At 34.2% G+C, this 17,104-nt stretch overlaps 1 protein-coding gene across 1 annotated transcript in view; it reads left to right on the top strand.

Moving 5' to 3' along the window:
• The window catches only part of LOC129223084 (arrestin domain-containing protein 3-like), a 139,394-nt gene that overhangs the window by 61,648 nt on the left and 60,642 nt on the right, over nt 1-17,104 (top strand). The window contains exon 3 of the mRNA XM_054857650.1: nt 4,853-5,079. Within this exon, the coding sequence (XP_054713625.1) occupies nt 4,853-5,079 (227 nt within the window). The remainder of the gene's footprint in view (nt 1-4,852; nt 5,080-17,104) is intronic.

The raw sequence follows: 17,104 nt of genomic DNA, 5'->3' as shown, positions 1-17,104 counted from the left end.
TACCTTGATAAAAAAAAAATAAAGTTGTTTCTGATAACCAAATTTTGAGCTAATAACTTAAAATTGTTTTTTAAGATATTTAAATGAACAGCATGATGCATTATTTCATCAAAAACTTCCAAACTACTAAGTCCTAGTCTGATATGCACTCTCACACAAGAACACTTGCACCGTCCTCATTAACAGATCCAATTAAGTTCTTAAGATTAAACTCCTCGTCACAATTATGCAACAATTAAACCAAAAATGCTGAAATTATTTTCATCTGTAAGTAAGACGCTATTCCAAAACGTTTTTCGCACGAAGTTTTTCCAACGTTTGTGTCTGGTGCCTCAAAAATTGCCCTTTAAGCTTTGAAATATCTCCTCGATCGACAGATTTAAACTTAATGTAACATATTTAGAGAAATCGTTCTTCGCACGAATCGTTTTTCGCACGAAGAAGAAAATTTCTGCAGGAAGAGGTCCCATTTAATCCAGCAATAATAAGAGAACTTGGAAAAAAATTTCAGGTGAAAAATTAACCGTAAAATTTTTCATTAAATTCTGCAGAAATTTTTACAGCATTCAAATGTGTATTTTTCATAAATTTTTTAACTGTAAATCTCTGATCACGCTTTGTTAACTTTGCCGGTTCACCTTTTCTTACCTTTTTTCCACCCAATTATTTTCTTTAAAGCATTTTATCAAGCACTTCACTATAGAATGGTATAAATTAGCTAATTTAAAGACCTTTCAAAATAATTTCTCGCTACATTGAGGAAAAAAAATCAAATTTCGAATGGTGTTTGTTTCTTTTTACGAATACCAGCCATTTAAAAATAATAAGCAGAATGTTAGGGAATAAATAAACAAAAAGTTAAAACCAAATGACTTTTTAGTATCGACACAATGCAAAAATAATAAAAAAAAACGGCATATGATAATTTTAATCTTGAATTCATTCGAAAATATTTGGGAACCCATCGCAATGCATTTTTTGGGACATCTTTGTCTCTAAGGTAAAGATTATTTTCAAGCGCAGTTTTGGATCTCTTTCGGATTCCTTTTATCAAAGGGATCCCTCGCAGCAATTGCAACATGGCAAATCTACCACTGGCAGAAAAAGTATATATATATATGTGAGTAAAATTGAATAAATACCTTTGTGTGCTTGAGAAGGGGGGAAAAAGAGAAAAACAACTTTTAATTGCTCAAAACTGCAAATTACTGCAAACACGTGTTTCGGAGCGAGAAGAAGCCCCCTTTTCAATGCAAAAAGGGGCTTATGGATGAATAGACATCCGATAAAAGCTTCATATATATATATATGGGTCATTCTCCAGAAAACGTTACTTTTGAAGGCAAATATTTTTAAATTTCGAAACCTTTTGTTTTCTTTTTCTTTTTTTTTTATTGTTACATGAAAGTGTTACCTACTAGAAGTTACCATAAATAATGGCCCAGCTAAGTTCCAATTATTTTATACATAAATAAAAAAAAATTAAAAATGGCTTGTTCATGGAAATTAAAAAGAAACGAAAAAAAAATTTAATATTTAAAAATCAAGGCCAATTTAATATCAAAGTAGTAATTTTGCTGATTGTGCAAATACTTAGCTATTTTAATGATTAGTGGGAACATAACTTCTAACTCTCTTAATTAAAATACGACTTAATTAGTGTAGTTTCAAATGTATGTTAAAAATAGTATTTAGTAAATTTGAAGATATACTGGCAATTTATAATTTTGGTAGAATGCCTATTATTGATGTATTTCTCCTCCATCATTTTTTTCAATTCAGAAATAATGACATTGGTAAGGTCTGTCACGGAGGTGAGGAATTTTCCATTAATATAGGACTAATAGATACATTTTTCAGAGATTTTTTTTTCTTCATTACTACAATCTGCACTTGTTAAGCAAATGATAAACATGTTAACTTTTTTTTTACATTAATTTACATCCCCGAAATTTAAGTTCACGGAGGTGAGAAGTCAGAGTAACCACATTAAGCTTTTAAAGTAAAATCTATCTTCTTGTTATTCGAAAAAATCTCACAACTTCAACTATGGCTGAAAATAAACAAGGGAGTTCTCTTGTAGCACAGAAAATAAAATTTGATGTCATTACTGCCACGTGTTAATGAGGAATGGCATTTTGTGTTTAGATAACGGAAGTGAGAATTTATTGTGTGACATGACTCCTTGTCCTACTAAAACGAACTAAAACACAATATTAAAAAATTAAATATACTTAAACAATTAGTATTTGAGACACTTCTGAAAGGGATAATTAAATAAATAAGTACATACTTTTAATTAAACAAGTTATTAAACAACATTAACAGTCACACAAGGTGTGACATGCCAGGGAGGTGAAAATTCACATGTTGTGAACCAAAAATATACTAAAATAAAAATTATTATTAAAAAATTTTGGCAGTTTTAAATAGATATATTTTTGATGAAATTAAAAATCATTTTTAAATGAATTATTCTTTAACGTTTTTACAGTAAAAGGTGTGTGACAGAAAAGTTACACTTTTGATATGAAAGCAGTCCATCTGTACCAATTTTATTTTGTGTACTGTTTCAAATTGTGCAGTCTTTGCAATCTTTAAAATCGGAAAACCTTTTTATAAAATGTTCAATGAAAAACCCACACAAAAGAAGAAGCTTTCTCGGTGTCCAACAAAGAGACCTAAACCGTTATTTCTTCTTTTTGCAAAAAAAAAACGACTTGATTACCATTGCCAATCGCTTCTGATTGAAGTATTAGGAACGTGTTCAATGGGGTTCCCTCCGAGAAACAACATTAAAACTTTGTTTTCAACAAACTGTCAAAGAATAAATTTCTTACTTTGCAGACGACAGGCCAAAATAAAAGAAGAGAAGAGAGAGGGGAAAAAATGAAATAACGGAATCCAATGCTACTCCAAGACAGGAAAAGAAACGATTTCCGATAGTTTTCATCCCAGTTTGCCGGAACGTTGTCATAGTCCATCTTTCTCACGTTTTATATAAAAGACGGTTTCTACAGAGTTTAAACAATGCGACGAATCGATCCGCGTTGATAGATTGGGAGAACTTCCAAACAGGTTTCCGGAACTAAGAGGAAACGGCTTTTGCACGTGTTAGATTATGGTTGCTTCTTCTTTCAATTTGGTGCAAGCTTCTTTTGGCATTTAGTTGCTGGTTTGGAAATTAAAGTACGTTGGAACTAACCCCCCTCTTTTTATTAATAATATATATTAATACCTACGCTTTACTGCAACCAGGCCAAATTTGATAATACCTTATAGTTCAGTATATATGCATGTATAATATGCGTGTGCACCCTTAATATATTATAAGATAGGTACCGAATTAGCAATAATAAAAGAAGTTACATGTATGGTAAATAGATATAATGGGTCTACCACCAGTTTTGCCGACATTTAAAGTTTCCTCCCCTTTTAAATCTGTCAAAAGGTATGGTTGAAACTCAAAAACAGGGGGAAGGAAATTTTGTGTCGGCGGAATTGGAGGGGAATGTTGGGGCACCATATAATAATGTAAGATTTCGTCAAATTTTGCCTGATTGCAATGATGCGTATAAATTGAAAGTGTCTTGCAAAATAGCTCTTGAATGAGAATCTAATAATCTAAAATGACAACTCCAATAAGGAATTATAATAAAGCCATTTCATCTTTAACTAATCAGAATTGTTAATATTATGCTGTTTTTCGAATTCTCTCCTCACCTTTGCGGTTGGCACGGGGAACTTTGGGGTGGTGTATAACAACCATTACTGTAATAATAAGCTTCAAGCTTTTACAATCTTTTAAGAATAATTGAAATGACCTTAGCGTATCAAAAGTATCAATTCATTAAAAAGTTTGCTTGAGAGTAGAGGTGCGGCATCGATGGCAAATCATCGATGTTTCAAAACACACTGTAAGAAATTAAAACATCGATGGTACTGATACATTGACCAAAAAACATCCATGTTTTCAAACATCGATGTTTCAAAACATCGATCTTTTAATCAATGCAAGAAAGATGTGTTGTACTACGTAATTAAGCACAAATTGTAAGTAATAGAGGGTCGACGTGTTGGGGGAAGTCGCTAAGTAACCCTTAATATTTGGTGTTGACAGTTTTGAGAAAAATAAGTATTTACTTTGCAATCCAGAAGCGCATTTCTCTTTTCGCTGACTATCCAACCAGTGAGAGAGAAAACGCTTTCCGATAGGACAGAAGTTCCCATCACTGTCAAATACTTTAACGCAACTTTTACCAGTTCTGAATTTTTAAAGTTATAATTTTCACCGTAGTAATGCATAGGATTTTTCTGTAGTTTAAGAGCTGAAGCCTTGAAATAGACTGCAGGTCTTGGACCCCGATTACCTGCGGCGAATACTTCCAATAGCTTAGACCTCTTCTCCGCACTCCAGTTGTATTTTCTTCCATCTTGTAGTGATCTTCCCAAAAATCACCCTCTACACGGAAAAATTGCTCTTATAAAATGTGTGCAAATAACTAAATGAATTTTTTCGAGCAATTTCATAAGTATACTTAATTACCTAGCGAGAAAATTGGAGCAAATTTTATTATTATTTTCAATTAAAATACAAAATCATTAATATCGATCGAAACCAAAAGCAAAACATCGATGTTTTCAAGCCATCGACATCGATGTCGCACCCCTATTGAGTCATTAGATTTTTTTTTTTTTTAGCTTGAAAATAAATTTATGGTATTTGAAGTACAAAAAGTTTTTTCATCATGCGATTATTATTATTTCTTGCTGTGACGTGCATATTTGTTCTTCCTTTAGTTTATTGGTAGGGTTACGATTATTATTCTCATTGCTGTTATTATTATTGCAGAGAAGCTCGATGGCAACATGCCCATCCTTCCCAGAGGTCGACACTCCTTTCCTTTCCGCTTCCAACTTCCGGAAAGTGCCCTACCCTGCAGCTTCGAATCTCGACCCTGCACCGTCCGATATTATGTCAAGGTCACGGTCGACATTCCATATGCCTCACCCCCACAGGGAATGAAATATTTTACAGTTATTGGTCCTCACATCGATTGCATGGATGAACAATACCTAGTACGTAACATTTTTATTGCTTACATTTTCATCACTGTTATTCCTCAATAGTTTACGCCCCCTTTATTGCTTGTTTTGTGTTTCAGAAAAGCTATAATGTATCCGTATCAAAAGAAATCTTTAACCTTTCCTGAAGACAAACAAATCGCTTGAGCTTTTTTTATAGTGTGATGCAAAAACTGGTCCCACCACGTTTCCCGTGGAAAATTGTCACGCTGCCAATTAAGACGATTCTATGTGAATGAGGTTAGTAGCGGTAAAAGAAAAATAGCAAGCGATTGACTTCCATGCGCTTGTTTCATTCATTTTGATGTGACTCTGTTCATAGCATACGTTTGAAAATTGCTTTAAAAGCCAGTTAGCCTTAATTTACGAACTAAAAATTGTGAAACGGCGGGGTTTTTTTTTTTTTCTCTCTGTTCTTGTTAACCATAACATATTCTTTTAACTGACATTAACCCATATGATGACTAACTACCTTTTTTTATATTTTATTACACATAATTTTGTGCATATTATAATCTTTATTCAAAAAACTCGTTGTGCAGTAAAACCTATCTTAAAAGTAATTCAGAACAACCAAAAGAGAAAAAAAACTTTTCTCCAAAATTTTCTTTCGATGCAAGTTATTCTTTAGTGCGTACATGTTACGTAAATAAAGTAAAACAGCTGCTAATTTAGTTATTGAGCAGTGCACTCAATAATTTTTGCAACAAAAATGAAAATTCTTTCAGTTAATGCCCTTATTAAATCTTAAATTATCTGCTCCAGCATAAATTCCACCGAAAATGGCTGTTCTTGATGGAATACGCAAACGGACAAAAAAATCTCTTTGTGTATTTCTCTTTCGCTATACAGATAAAAATAGATGCGACACCTCTCTTGGAAGAAATGAGTTTTCCTCTTCTCCCAAGGTATCCATAGCAACAGAAAGAGAAGATAGAGGTGTGGTACCAAGAGATAGTTCCTTTTAAGAAAAAAAAATAGTAGCCCTTAAGGGAGCAGAAGCTTTTGTACTTTTCATGGCAAGAGTTTGGAATGTAGAGCTTAGTTGTAGGATGATGCATTACAACCCTGTTGCTTGCTTTCTACGGAGCGCTACCAGAAACTCCTATATCCCAACTTAGCTGTATTTTATTTAAATGGTTTCGAATAAAGATTTAAATAACTCAATCAAGTTTATATTTGAAGTTGTTTTTATGCTTTGCCGTTTTTGGTTCCTGTATAACAATTATTCTTCATCAAACTGGTAAATCACTTTCATGGTAAGTTAGGTAAAAGGGGACCTTAGAGTTTATATACTACAACTATTAAAAATCTGATGTGGACACCACAGTAGGAGAGACCGGGGCAGGTTTTCGCGCATTTTTTAAATTATTTTTTATATTTTTTACTTCTTTACTAATAATAAAGCTCAAAGTCTCTCTGTCTGGATGTCTAGATGTCTGGATGTCTGTGACGCGCATAGCGCCTAGACCGTTCGACCGATTTTCATGAAATTTGGCACAAAGTTAGTTTGTAGCATGGGGTGTGCACCTCGAAGCGAATTTTCGGAAATTCGATTTTTTTCTTTTTCTTTTTCAATTTTAAGAACATTTCACGGAGCAAGATTATCATAAGATGGACGAGTAAATTACGAAATTATCATGACGTGGAATGGGAGAGAGAATGAACATAGCCAATTGGCGATAAATTCATCATCCATTATTTGAAATGTACAGGTGAACCAAATGACCTTTTAATTTTCTACTACGGGAAAAGCCGTGCGGGTACCACTAGTATTTACATAAGTTTGAAAAAACTGTACTACACCATTCAGAGGAATCTTGGCTGTAACGTGGAATTACTTACATCAATTAATTAAGCTTTGTTTTACAGGAAAATAGTTTGAAGTCGTTATGTCACGTGCGAAAATGTGCCGCGTGACCGGGGCAAGTTTTCGCATACCTTATTTTTAGACAGGGGCAAGTTTTCGCATGCACTTATATCAATATAATTCAGGAAATCAAACAAAATATTTTCAAGGTAGGTTATTTATTGATTTTCAGTAAATGTACATTTAAAAAAACTCATCACCAACTTGGCAACTTAATAGTTTTAATACATGTAGGAATGTTAAAAACACTAAACGTCACTGTCATAATTATTGCGTACAAAGAACATAGGTATATTCAGTAAATTGCCGCTCATTAGCCAGGGCTGAAGCAGAAATACGTGAAATACACCGCCAGCTCTGTCATTTCCAGCCGAGGACTGCAATTCTGTGCTTATTAGCACTCATCAACCCGGCATAGGAAAGTGCCTGAGTTCGAGATGGAAAACCTCTTAAGGGAGCCAAGAGTGCGAAACAAACTGGTAGCTAATATAGAATTAGCAGACCAGACGAGTGACTGAAGCAATGGTTCGGTTCAACTCCAAGATTGAACGCGAGGCAAGGTATATTCAGTAAATTACCGCCCATTAGCCAGGGCTATAGCAGAAATACGTGAAATACACCGCCAGCTCAGTCATTTCCAGCAATGAGTGCTAATAGTACGGAACTGCAGTCCTCGGCTGGCGGTGTATTTCACGTAAAGAACATAGGGTTTCCTTTGATGCAAGACTCGTGGGTCCATCTTTTGCAACGAGTGCACTTTACCTACATCTCTTTAGCCTTAGATTTACTGTACAATTCTAAGCAGTAAATGCAAGCACAGTCTTCTTCCTCTTCATCACTTGATTCTTCATTTTCTTCGGGCTTGTTAGGTTTTAAAATTTGTCTGTTAAATAAACTCTTTTTTACATTTCTCTTATCTTTCTTTTCATTCTCATTTTTCATTTGTTTTCTCTGCTTAGCTTGTTGCTGCTCTAGTCTAAGCTGCTCTTTGACCGGAGTGTCGGTCAAAATGGCCGACTTTCTCTTCTTTCTTTCTTTGCCGGTCTGTTTTCTCGGACCCGCTTTTTCCAGAGGTCTCACTTCTTCTGGGGTGGGACAACCAACGTTTGGCTGTGTTAGAACTTATATATCAGCCTCTTCGCGCTGCCCTGTTGTAGGCCCCTACACCTCTGCCTGCACTGGGCAGATCTGTCGGTGAAATAGGCTGGCATGTAGTCGGCACCTGTAAAGATATCTGGGTTCAAGGGAAAAATCCCTAAAACACCCTGAAGTCAGACATTATATTGTTTGGCGTTAAAGCCAGAGGCGTTGCTGTTGCCATAATTGATGGGACATCATATATTTTCATAGGCCTTTTATTTGTGCAAACGCCAGCATCACAGGCAGTATTGACGTGCTTCTTCAATGGCCCATACACGCTGCGATCCAACGGCTGAAGCTTGTGGCTGCAGTGAGGTGGGAAAGAAAGCAGGGTGACACCATTAGCTTTTAAATAGTCCAAAACTTCAGCAGATAAATGGGACTCATGGTTGTCTAATAAGAGAAGACAAGGACGTTCTTGAAAACATCGAGCATGGGCTACAAAGTGGGGAGCAAAATTAAAAAAGTTTTTTCCGTCATCTAGTCTGAAAGATTTGCGGCCCCTGCACTACCAGAAGGGCCAGAACTATTTATGCTTCATTTAAGAGTAAATAATATAATAAACATCGATAAATAGTAGCGATCTAAGGGGGCGGGGCATATTTTCGATGCGACGGGACACGTTTTCAATGCGAAAATATGCCCCGCTTCACGCAGACGGTCAAAAAAAGAATTTTATGGACAAATCACTGGTAGCTCCTAAATGTGCTCTTTCGAAATATTACAACAGACAAAAACTTAACTTAAGACGTATATGTTGGTTTTTAGTTTAAATGAGGTCATCAAAATTTACTTACCTGTGTAAAAACAAGTGAAACTGACGTTACGAAGCGATGTGAACAGCCATCCAACTGAATTTCTCGTAGTTGTCGTCTAGTGGCGCTGCCTTACAAGTAGTCTGGTCGGTGCTTCGCTCTACCGGCTCGCTAACGAGTTAAAGTCAAATCGAAAACGTGCCCCGCGCGAAAATCTGCCCCGGTCTCCCCTACTTCCTTTTACATCTGTAAAAATGATCCATGTTTTTTAATAGCTCTAAAAAAAATGGGTGCGTGCACTTATGTACGCGTCCGTTAGAGAAAAGAGAAAAGAAGAAAAATGGCTACTTTACCCTAATAGTGTCTTGGAGTAATCAAGGACACTTTAAATATTTTCACCCCTAGTTTGTCGCTGCCAAAAAATAAATAAATAAATAAATAAAAAATACCGAGATTAATTTTAGCAGTATCGACAATTTTTACGTGATTCAATATGAAAAACTCTATAAATATCGCCAAATTGAAACCAGATTCGAAAAATAATTTTTTTCGCCAAATGATTTGCCAACTTGGCAATATATCACCAAGTTAGCGACTAAACTTGACGACCATCCCAAGTGTTTGCCAAATAAAAACATTACTTGAGTTTGCACAGAAATTAACACTTATTTTCCACAAAAACGTGTAAAAGGCCCCTTTTGGAACATCCGAATGCAACCAAAAGGAGAAGGGTACAACTAGACCTCACTAGGAGCCTGCATACCGAATTTCAACTTTCTACGGCAAATCGTTTTTGAGTTATGCAAGATACATACGCAGATACAATACGTAGGGTGAGCAAAATGGAAATTTAGACCGGTATTTGAGGAAAATGTTTTTGCGAATACAATACTTCCTTTATTATGTAAAAGAAAGTGAAAATGTGCAAAAAAAAAAAAAAAAAAAATCTTGCATGCAAAAATACAAAAACAATTGTCAAAAATACAAAAGCTATTGCACTTTTCATGAAAGAGTGGAATGTACAGCTTAGTCGTAGGATAACGCATTACAGCCCTGTTGCTTTTTTTTTAAGGAGTGCTACTAGAAGCACTTATGTCCCATTACAGCTATATTTTGATTAGTTGATTTCGAATAGAGACTTAAGTAGCTAAAGCTATATTTTAGGCTCTTTTTTTATTTTCTCGTTTTAGTTTCCGAAAAACAACCAATCCCTATTCTACCGATAAAACCACCTCCGTCGCGTATGGGCATAACAACCATTAAATACGTACAACAAATCGTGTATGAAAAATGCAAAAGCTTTTGTACTTCTCATGAGAAGAGTTCGGGTAGTAGAAGAGCTTAGTCGTAGAATGGTGCATTTCAGCCTTGTTGCTTTCTTTTTTAAGGAGTGCTACCAAAAGCTCCTATGTCCCAACTTAGCTATATTTTCTTTTAATGTTTTCGGATAAAGATTTAAATAGCTCAATCAAGCTATATTAAAAGCTATTTTAGTACTTTGTCATTTTAGATTCTTGTATAACAACTAGTCATCACTTAACCGGTAAAACCACCTCCAACGAGGAGGACCATGGCGTGTGTGTACAACAACCATTAAAAATGTACAAAAAATCGTGAATATAAAAAACAAAATATAAAAGGATTTTGTACTTTTCGTGAAAAGAGTTTGGAATGTAGAGCTTAGTGCTGTAGATAGATGAATTACAGTGTTGTTATTCTCCCTTTACGGAGTGCTACCAGAAGTAACTATGTCCCAAGTTAGCTATATTTATTTAAATGATTCCATATCAAGATTTTAATAGCTCAATCTGGTTATATTTCGTATTTCTTGCATATTTTTACTATAGGGGTGGAAGAATATTTTTTGCCTTAAATTATCTATTTTTCTAAAATATATTTTTAACGCCTAATAAATTCATAGATTTTATAGAAATTGCAATAGCGATGTACTTCAAGGGGTCAAAAACCGAGATTGTTAGGAAGAATAAATTATTATGTTTAGCGTCTAAGGGGAAAGAGGAAAATATCAGCAAATAAACCGTCACCGAAAATTGCAAAATAAAGTTTTTAAATTCACTATTTTCTTATTAAACGCACTTCTTTTTTCAGTCATGATATTTGGAGAAAGTTTGTAGCTTAAATCAGAACGTTACAATCAAAATTAAACAAAATATTATAGTTTCTCAATTGTAAGCAGCAATAAAAGGGTATTGGTTTCTAGAGCCTTCGCTATATTCTGAATATTTTTAAGTCTTGTAATCAAGTCACTTGCCAAGAGCTGGATACTTAGGTTGCATTTTTTTTTTTTTTTTGGTTCTTCGCATTTTTAAAAATGTACTTTATTTAAAAGCTATCCAAAATTTTTTCTTATTAAAAATGAATCAAGTTCAAATATTTCACCTGTCAAAAATGTCGTCAGGTTTTATTTTCCCTGTTTTTCTGGAATTATGTTCAGTAAATTATTAAAATATCTTACGCTTAAAAAACGCTATTGCAACGTTCTTTCTAAAATATTAAATTTCGAGAAAATGTACTATTTTGTTTTTTAAGCTGGGAAGGAAAACTTCATTCCTCTTTTAAAACTTTTCTACAGCTGCTGTTTTCTGTAAGCAATTGAAATTTCGTTTTTTTTTCTCTTGTGTTACTTTTATACTTTTAATGAATAATAGTTTAATTATAATTAAAAATAAAAATCCTTTAATTGTTCGCTATAGGTTCAATACTACTAATTCGGATTTAAAAACTTGATATTTCTTTTCAAACAATATGCTAATTCCGAGAAGAAATGTTTACATTTTCTTACGTTAACAATTTTTATAGTTAACAGTTTGGCCTACTTGAACTTTTTTAAAATTGAATTCAAATGTTACATTTCCTTAAAACGAACTGTTCTTATGAATTTCAATCCAATAAACAAAACAATCGTTTTCGAAGCTCACAAATCTTAAAACTTTTGGTAGGATGAAAAGGTAAAATTTCAACTTACATCGGCGGTATGGGTGAGCATTTGACGACAACTTGGAGATCTCTCGAAAAATTTGAAGTCTAAAATGATGTACCAATTTCAGTGGCGAGTGTACATAAGCACGTGAAACCATGTTTTTGTTTTCTTTTGCATTTTTGTGGGGAAAAAAAATGGTTGACGTAATCGAGGTTAATCAGCTGGTACTGTCCGACCAGGGACTGTATGGAATGGCAAACATCCGGTTTACAGGCGGAAGTGGACGTATCTATTAGTTTTTAGGGATGTCAGCGTTTGCAGATGTATATTAGCCTCTAACTTAAGCAGAGTCTCATTCAAATGAGTGGAACACGCCCATCAAAAAGTTTTACTTTTCCCCCTCATTCAGATAGACTGGTCTTAAATCGACGTTAGCCAATTCCATACAATCCATGGTTGGACAGCAGATATATGTGATAAGTTTTTACATCTGCCGAAAATATGTTGAGAAAAATATTACTATAAGCATAACATAAGTTACCTGTAAATTTATAGACGAACCAAATGACTTTTTAATTTTCTACCACTGGCAAAACCGTTCTGGTGAACTAGCGTGGACCTCCAATTTGTGCTTAGGTCAAATTTTAATGTTTTGGACTTACTCTACTCTCATTCTAACTCGTAAATGTAAAAAACATTGTTACTTTAAGAAAGCAAAATATTGCAATAAAATATAGAAGACCTACATTTCGATCGAAGTCTCTACAGGAAGTTTTCAAAAGGCTTCATGTTATTGAAGGATTCCAACATATTCATAACTTACAATGGAGAGATTTCGAAAACAGACTAAAATGAATTCCTGTTATGGTTAAATATTGGATTGAAAACCAGTATTTTAACTGGCGATCTCATCTTTTTATCTACGCAGTCTTTCGAAACTTATCAGTTTCATCAAGATAGATGTGCCGCAAATGGCATATCAGAACATAAAGAATTTCCGGAGAAAAGTGACTGGAAGTAAACTTTGACATTGCATCTTCTGTTTCCTCCTTTTCTTCTCGTTCTTGTGGAAATGTCTGATTTTCGTGCTATTTGTGATATTGCAGTAATTGAAAAGAACTTTCATCCACCACGCAATAAACTTATTATGCGATCTACTGATGTAATAAATCAGAAATGAAGAAAGGCTTCATAATAACCGAAATGTTCCATCAACTTAGAAATTTGTGTGCTAATTTATTCCTCGGAGAAACTGTTTTTTAATCGAATATATATTTTTTTCTCAAAAAAAAAATGTATTGAATAAGAAAAATTAACGTGAAAAAAGCACACATTGGAAAAATATTGCCGAGTTTCCGAGCAAGCAAAGAACCCGTTTGTTTGCATAAAGTTGTGTACTTCGGATAATAATAGCTCGAGAAGTGGTAAAATAGTAGATGACAGAATTTTATGACAAAAACATTCGCTTGAGATGAAATCTGACCGGATGTGTTAGAACAAATGAAGTACTCCAAAGACAATAAAAAAGTCCTATGATTTCTAGTTATTACTTAATTAAAACCGTCATCATAATTTCATTGAGAGAAGAAGATGGTATTCCAATTGCATAGTGTCAAACTGGGTGTCATTGGTTCTGCATAGCGTCAAATGTGGAAGGTTCATCAGCTTCAGCATTCCTGAAAATCAGATCCACAATCAGATGACCTTGATTTATCTTTTTCTGCTTTTTTCATCGGGAAAGACGGGAGGAAAAATTCTCAGATCTTGAAAAAGTACCTCAAATAACGATAGCAACATACGTGTGATATAATGATTGCGATAAATGAAATCACAAAGCAAATGTGTTAGTTTTTATTTAGACCCCAGATGAAGAATTATTAATCTTACGAAGTATAAAGTAACTGTTAGAAATTCTAGATATATTAAAACAGCAAAAGGCAAGGAATGTAAAAAAGGCAATGCCTTTATAAAAGAGTGGGAATGCTGCTTGGTACCTGTTGAGCCAAGAGAATCACTGTCAAATCATACTAAAAAAATAATAGTTGAAGCTTACGTTCGACGAGCACGACCGGTAGCGACCGGTTAGTTAATCACGTGACAGCTAATGATCACGTGCTCCAATGAACCAATAAACAGCTTAGAATGGTAACCGGTGAGGTAACCGGTTGATCATAGAACGCTGCGGTTAGTAACCGGTTACTTACCGGTCGACTGGTGAGGTTCGTCGAACGCAAGGTTAGTTTCTGTATTGGTTCTGTCTGTATTGGTCTGATTTAGGTTCTGTCTTCTCCACGCGGCATCACCCTGTTAAGATCACTTTTTTTTTTTTTTTTGGTCGTCATCTCGTTTTGTAAACTAATGTCAAACATTAAAGTTTTCAACTTGACAGTGAAAAAATGCTACAAAATATAAGTCAGTTGCACCCAAAGATTACACACTACTTCATATTATATTGACAGCGTCCTGTGTTAATCATACAAAATCGAAAACTGTACTACAGTTTACCTGCCTACAAAACTACTTCGAAATTCCACACTATTTGTCAATCCAAACTTACAGCTCTTGTTTTCGAAAATTACTCAAGCACCGGCTGTCAAGGAGCAAAAAGTAGCCGTTAAAAGTGATTAATTTTAGAATATATGCGTCTTGACCAGAACTATTGCACAAATGCATAAATTAAGCGTATCAAATGAAGCAGTTCTGTCTGAAGTTTTCACATCACGTAACAAAACGAGATTTTAATGCTCTAAAATTGAAATTTATGTCACATATACAACTTTATATAAATCAAACACAAACGTACCCTTTCGTTCTTTGTGTTAGCAGCAAACTTTGGATGCATATTTGCTTTGAAAATGTCTAAGCTAGCGTTGAGTTTTGAACAATGCATAGAGGAAGGAACATCAATTACATATTTGGCCTCCATCCAAACTAAAATCAAACTTTCTTCTCGACATACCTCGTAGATTTAAATTCGTGCCCGCATGATTATTGATAAACAATCTTCAATATAGTTAGAACCGCTTTTGAAGAGAAATATAAAAAATATTTTACAATAAAGTGCGACGTGATCACAAATAAAAAATTATGTTTCTTTGTACGAGACAAGAGCTATGATATCTTTCTATGAATAAGTAATAACTGAATCTGCATATTTTCTTTTAAAAAACGGTTGGACATTACTCATGCATCACAAAGTATACCTTCATAGCAAAAAAATGAAGGAAAATATTTAAAAATGTAAATCAAGAAGCAATATTCGAAAGAAATGTTTCTTTATGTTAACGCGTTCCCTGCGGAGATATTTGCTGTTGAAGAATGTTGTTATCGTTACTTGGTAAGTTTGTATCTATTAAATGTAACAAACTAAAGTTTTATTTTGAAACAGAATAAAGGAACTAGAATCGCGCTATCTAGACTCGATTCAAAGAATATAGGTTTTATATCGCGACTTCCTCGCTCTTAACTTTCGAGGCTTTGTGTAGTTGCAATTCTTGGACAATAACGGTCATGACAAACTCAAACTATTTATTCACAAAACGAAGACACAAAGACTATTCACAAGTGGTGTAAATTACGTATTAAGGTATCCCGACTGCGTTAAAATCGACATTTTCGATGAACTATTCGAAACTTTTTTTATGATTCCGTTTTGCAGTCTGATTCAGTAGCTATCCAAAACTGTCTTAGTTTTTTTCTCTACGTGAATTGCAGCTGGAGTTACAGCTGTATATTATTACAGAGTCGTACACCTACCTAAAGACCGAAAATTGCCTTTAAATGCGTCTTCTGAAGAATGATATTTTTGAAGAAAGTTGTCTACTGTAACAATGATATATCAAAAAGTTATTAAAGTATTGATAAGAAGTTTTCTGAGACAATACTCTGTAATATGCTTGATGTTTTCCTCTAAAAGTGAAGTTGAATTTCTGAATTAAGTAACATTTTTATGAGGATAAGTTTAAACAAAAGCATGTTTACAAAAAAATACCAATATAGAAATTTTGTTCAGCTATATTTCAGAACTATTTTGAAAAATAGAGAGCAAAACACTTTTTTTAGAGCAAAACACATAAATGTCATACAAATGTATTGCTACAGGGATTTACGCGTGATTATAGCCAAATTTTGTCCATAGCTGTTAGCGTTAGGCACGTTTTTTCGCTATTTTTCTTCAAATTTGTCGAATGTTTTTTAAAAGTAATATTTTGAAAGCTTGTTTTTGCAGTTTTTTCATAGTTTTGAAACATATGTAGTTAAAAAATAACATTTAAAAAAATGTCCTTTTCAAAGGAATATCTTTGAACGCAGTCTTATACCTTAATGCATCATCGAAGAAGTTTAACGTAATAGTTTAGAAATACACAGACGATAAATAATAAGAGTGAAATAAAATATAAAACCACAGAGTCATTCATAATTCCCTCCGGAGTTTCGAATCACTTGTAAAAAACGAAGACTAATACAGCAAAAAAGATTGACTGAAAGAAAACAGACAAAATTTTTTCAAGTTTTTTTTTTGTGTATCTTTCAGGAGTTTTAAGTGTGAACGTTAAGTCACACGTTGTACATAAATACGGAAATGTTATTTCAGCCATTCTACTCAACATGGCATTAGCAACGTTATGGGCAGCACGGCATCCTTTCTTGCAGCTCTGAAAAATTAAGAGACAAAAGGAACAAAGGCTTAGTCTTTTATAGACACTACAGGAGAAAGTATATACGGATAACACGTTTTGTCAATAACGATATCACACTGCTCAAATCAGGATACTTTTTTCATAACTTTGAATGCACTTAATCCTTTTTGTCAATTTAACTTTCGTTTCAAAACGATTTTCTTGAAACCGCAAATTGAAGGGTCCATCCCATGTTCTCGCGACACAACATTTTTAGTAGGCAAGAAACTTGGAGAAACTTAATCACTGAGCTATCAGACTGGAAAAAGCTTCTCAAAAAAAACCAAATCGAATCTCAGGATGTCAAATTATCCAAAAAAGACTAAAATAAACTGTCAAAAAAAAAAAAAATCACCCATCCACAGTTATGCATGCATCAAATACAGCAGATGAGTTTTTGTGCATTTAGTTGCATGTCAGCAATTAGAGAAAACAACAGGTTTTCAAAGAAACTAGCCGCCTTAGGCGACTCGTGCAACCCTCCTGTAGCGGATTGGTGGACACCGCCTTTGACTTTGTACTTCGAGCGATTCGTCCCCTTTTTGTCGCCTGCGGAATTACATTAAATAGTAACCATTTCATCAATTTTTAACCCAACGCATATCTGGAACCATTCCATTCCAATTACCACTTT

This window comes from Uloborus diversus, chromosome 5, assembly GCF_026930045.1.
Source record: "Uloborus diversus isolate 005 chromosome 5, Udiv.v.3.1, whole genome shotgun sequence".
Taxonomy (NCBI): Eukaryota; Metazoa; Arthropoda; class Arachnida; order Araneae; family Uloboridae; genus Uloborus; species Uloborus diversus.
Note: the sequence above shows the minus strand (reverse complement) of the source record. Positions and strands in the feature narration are given on the sequence as shown.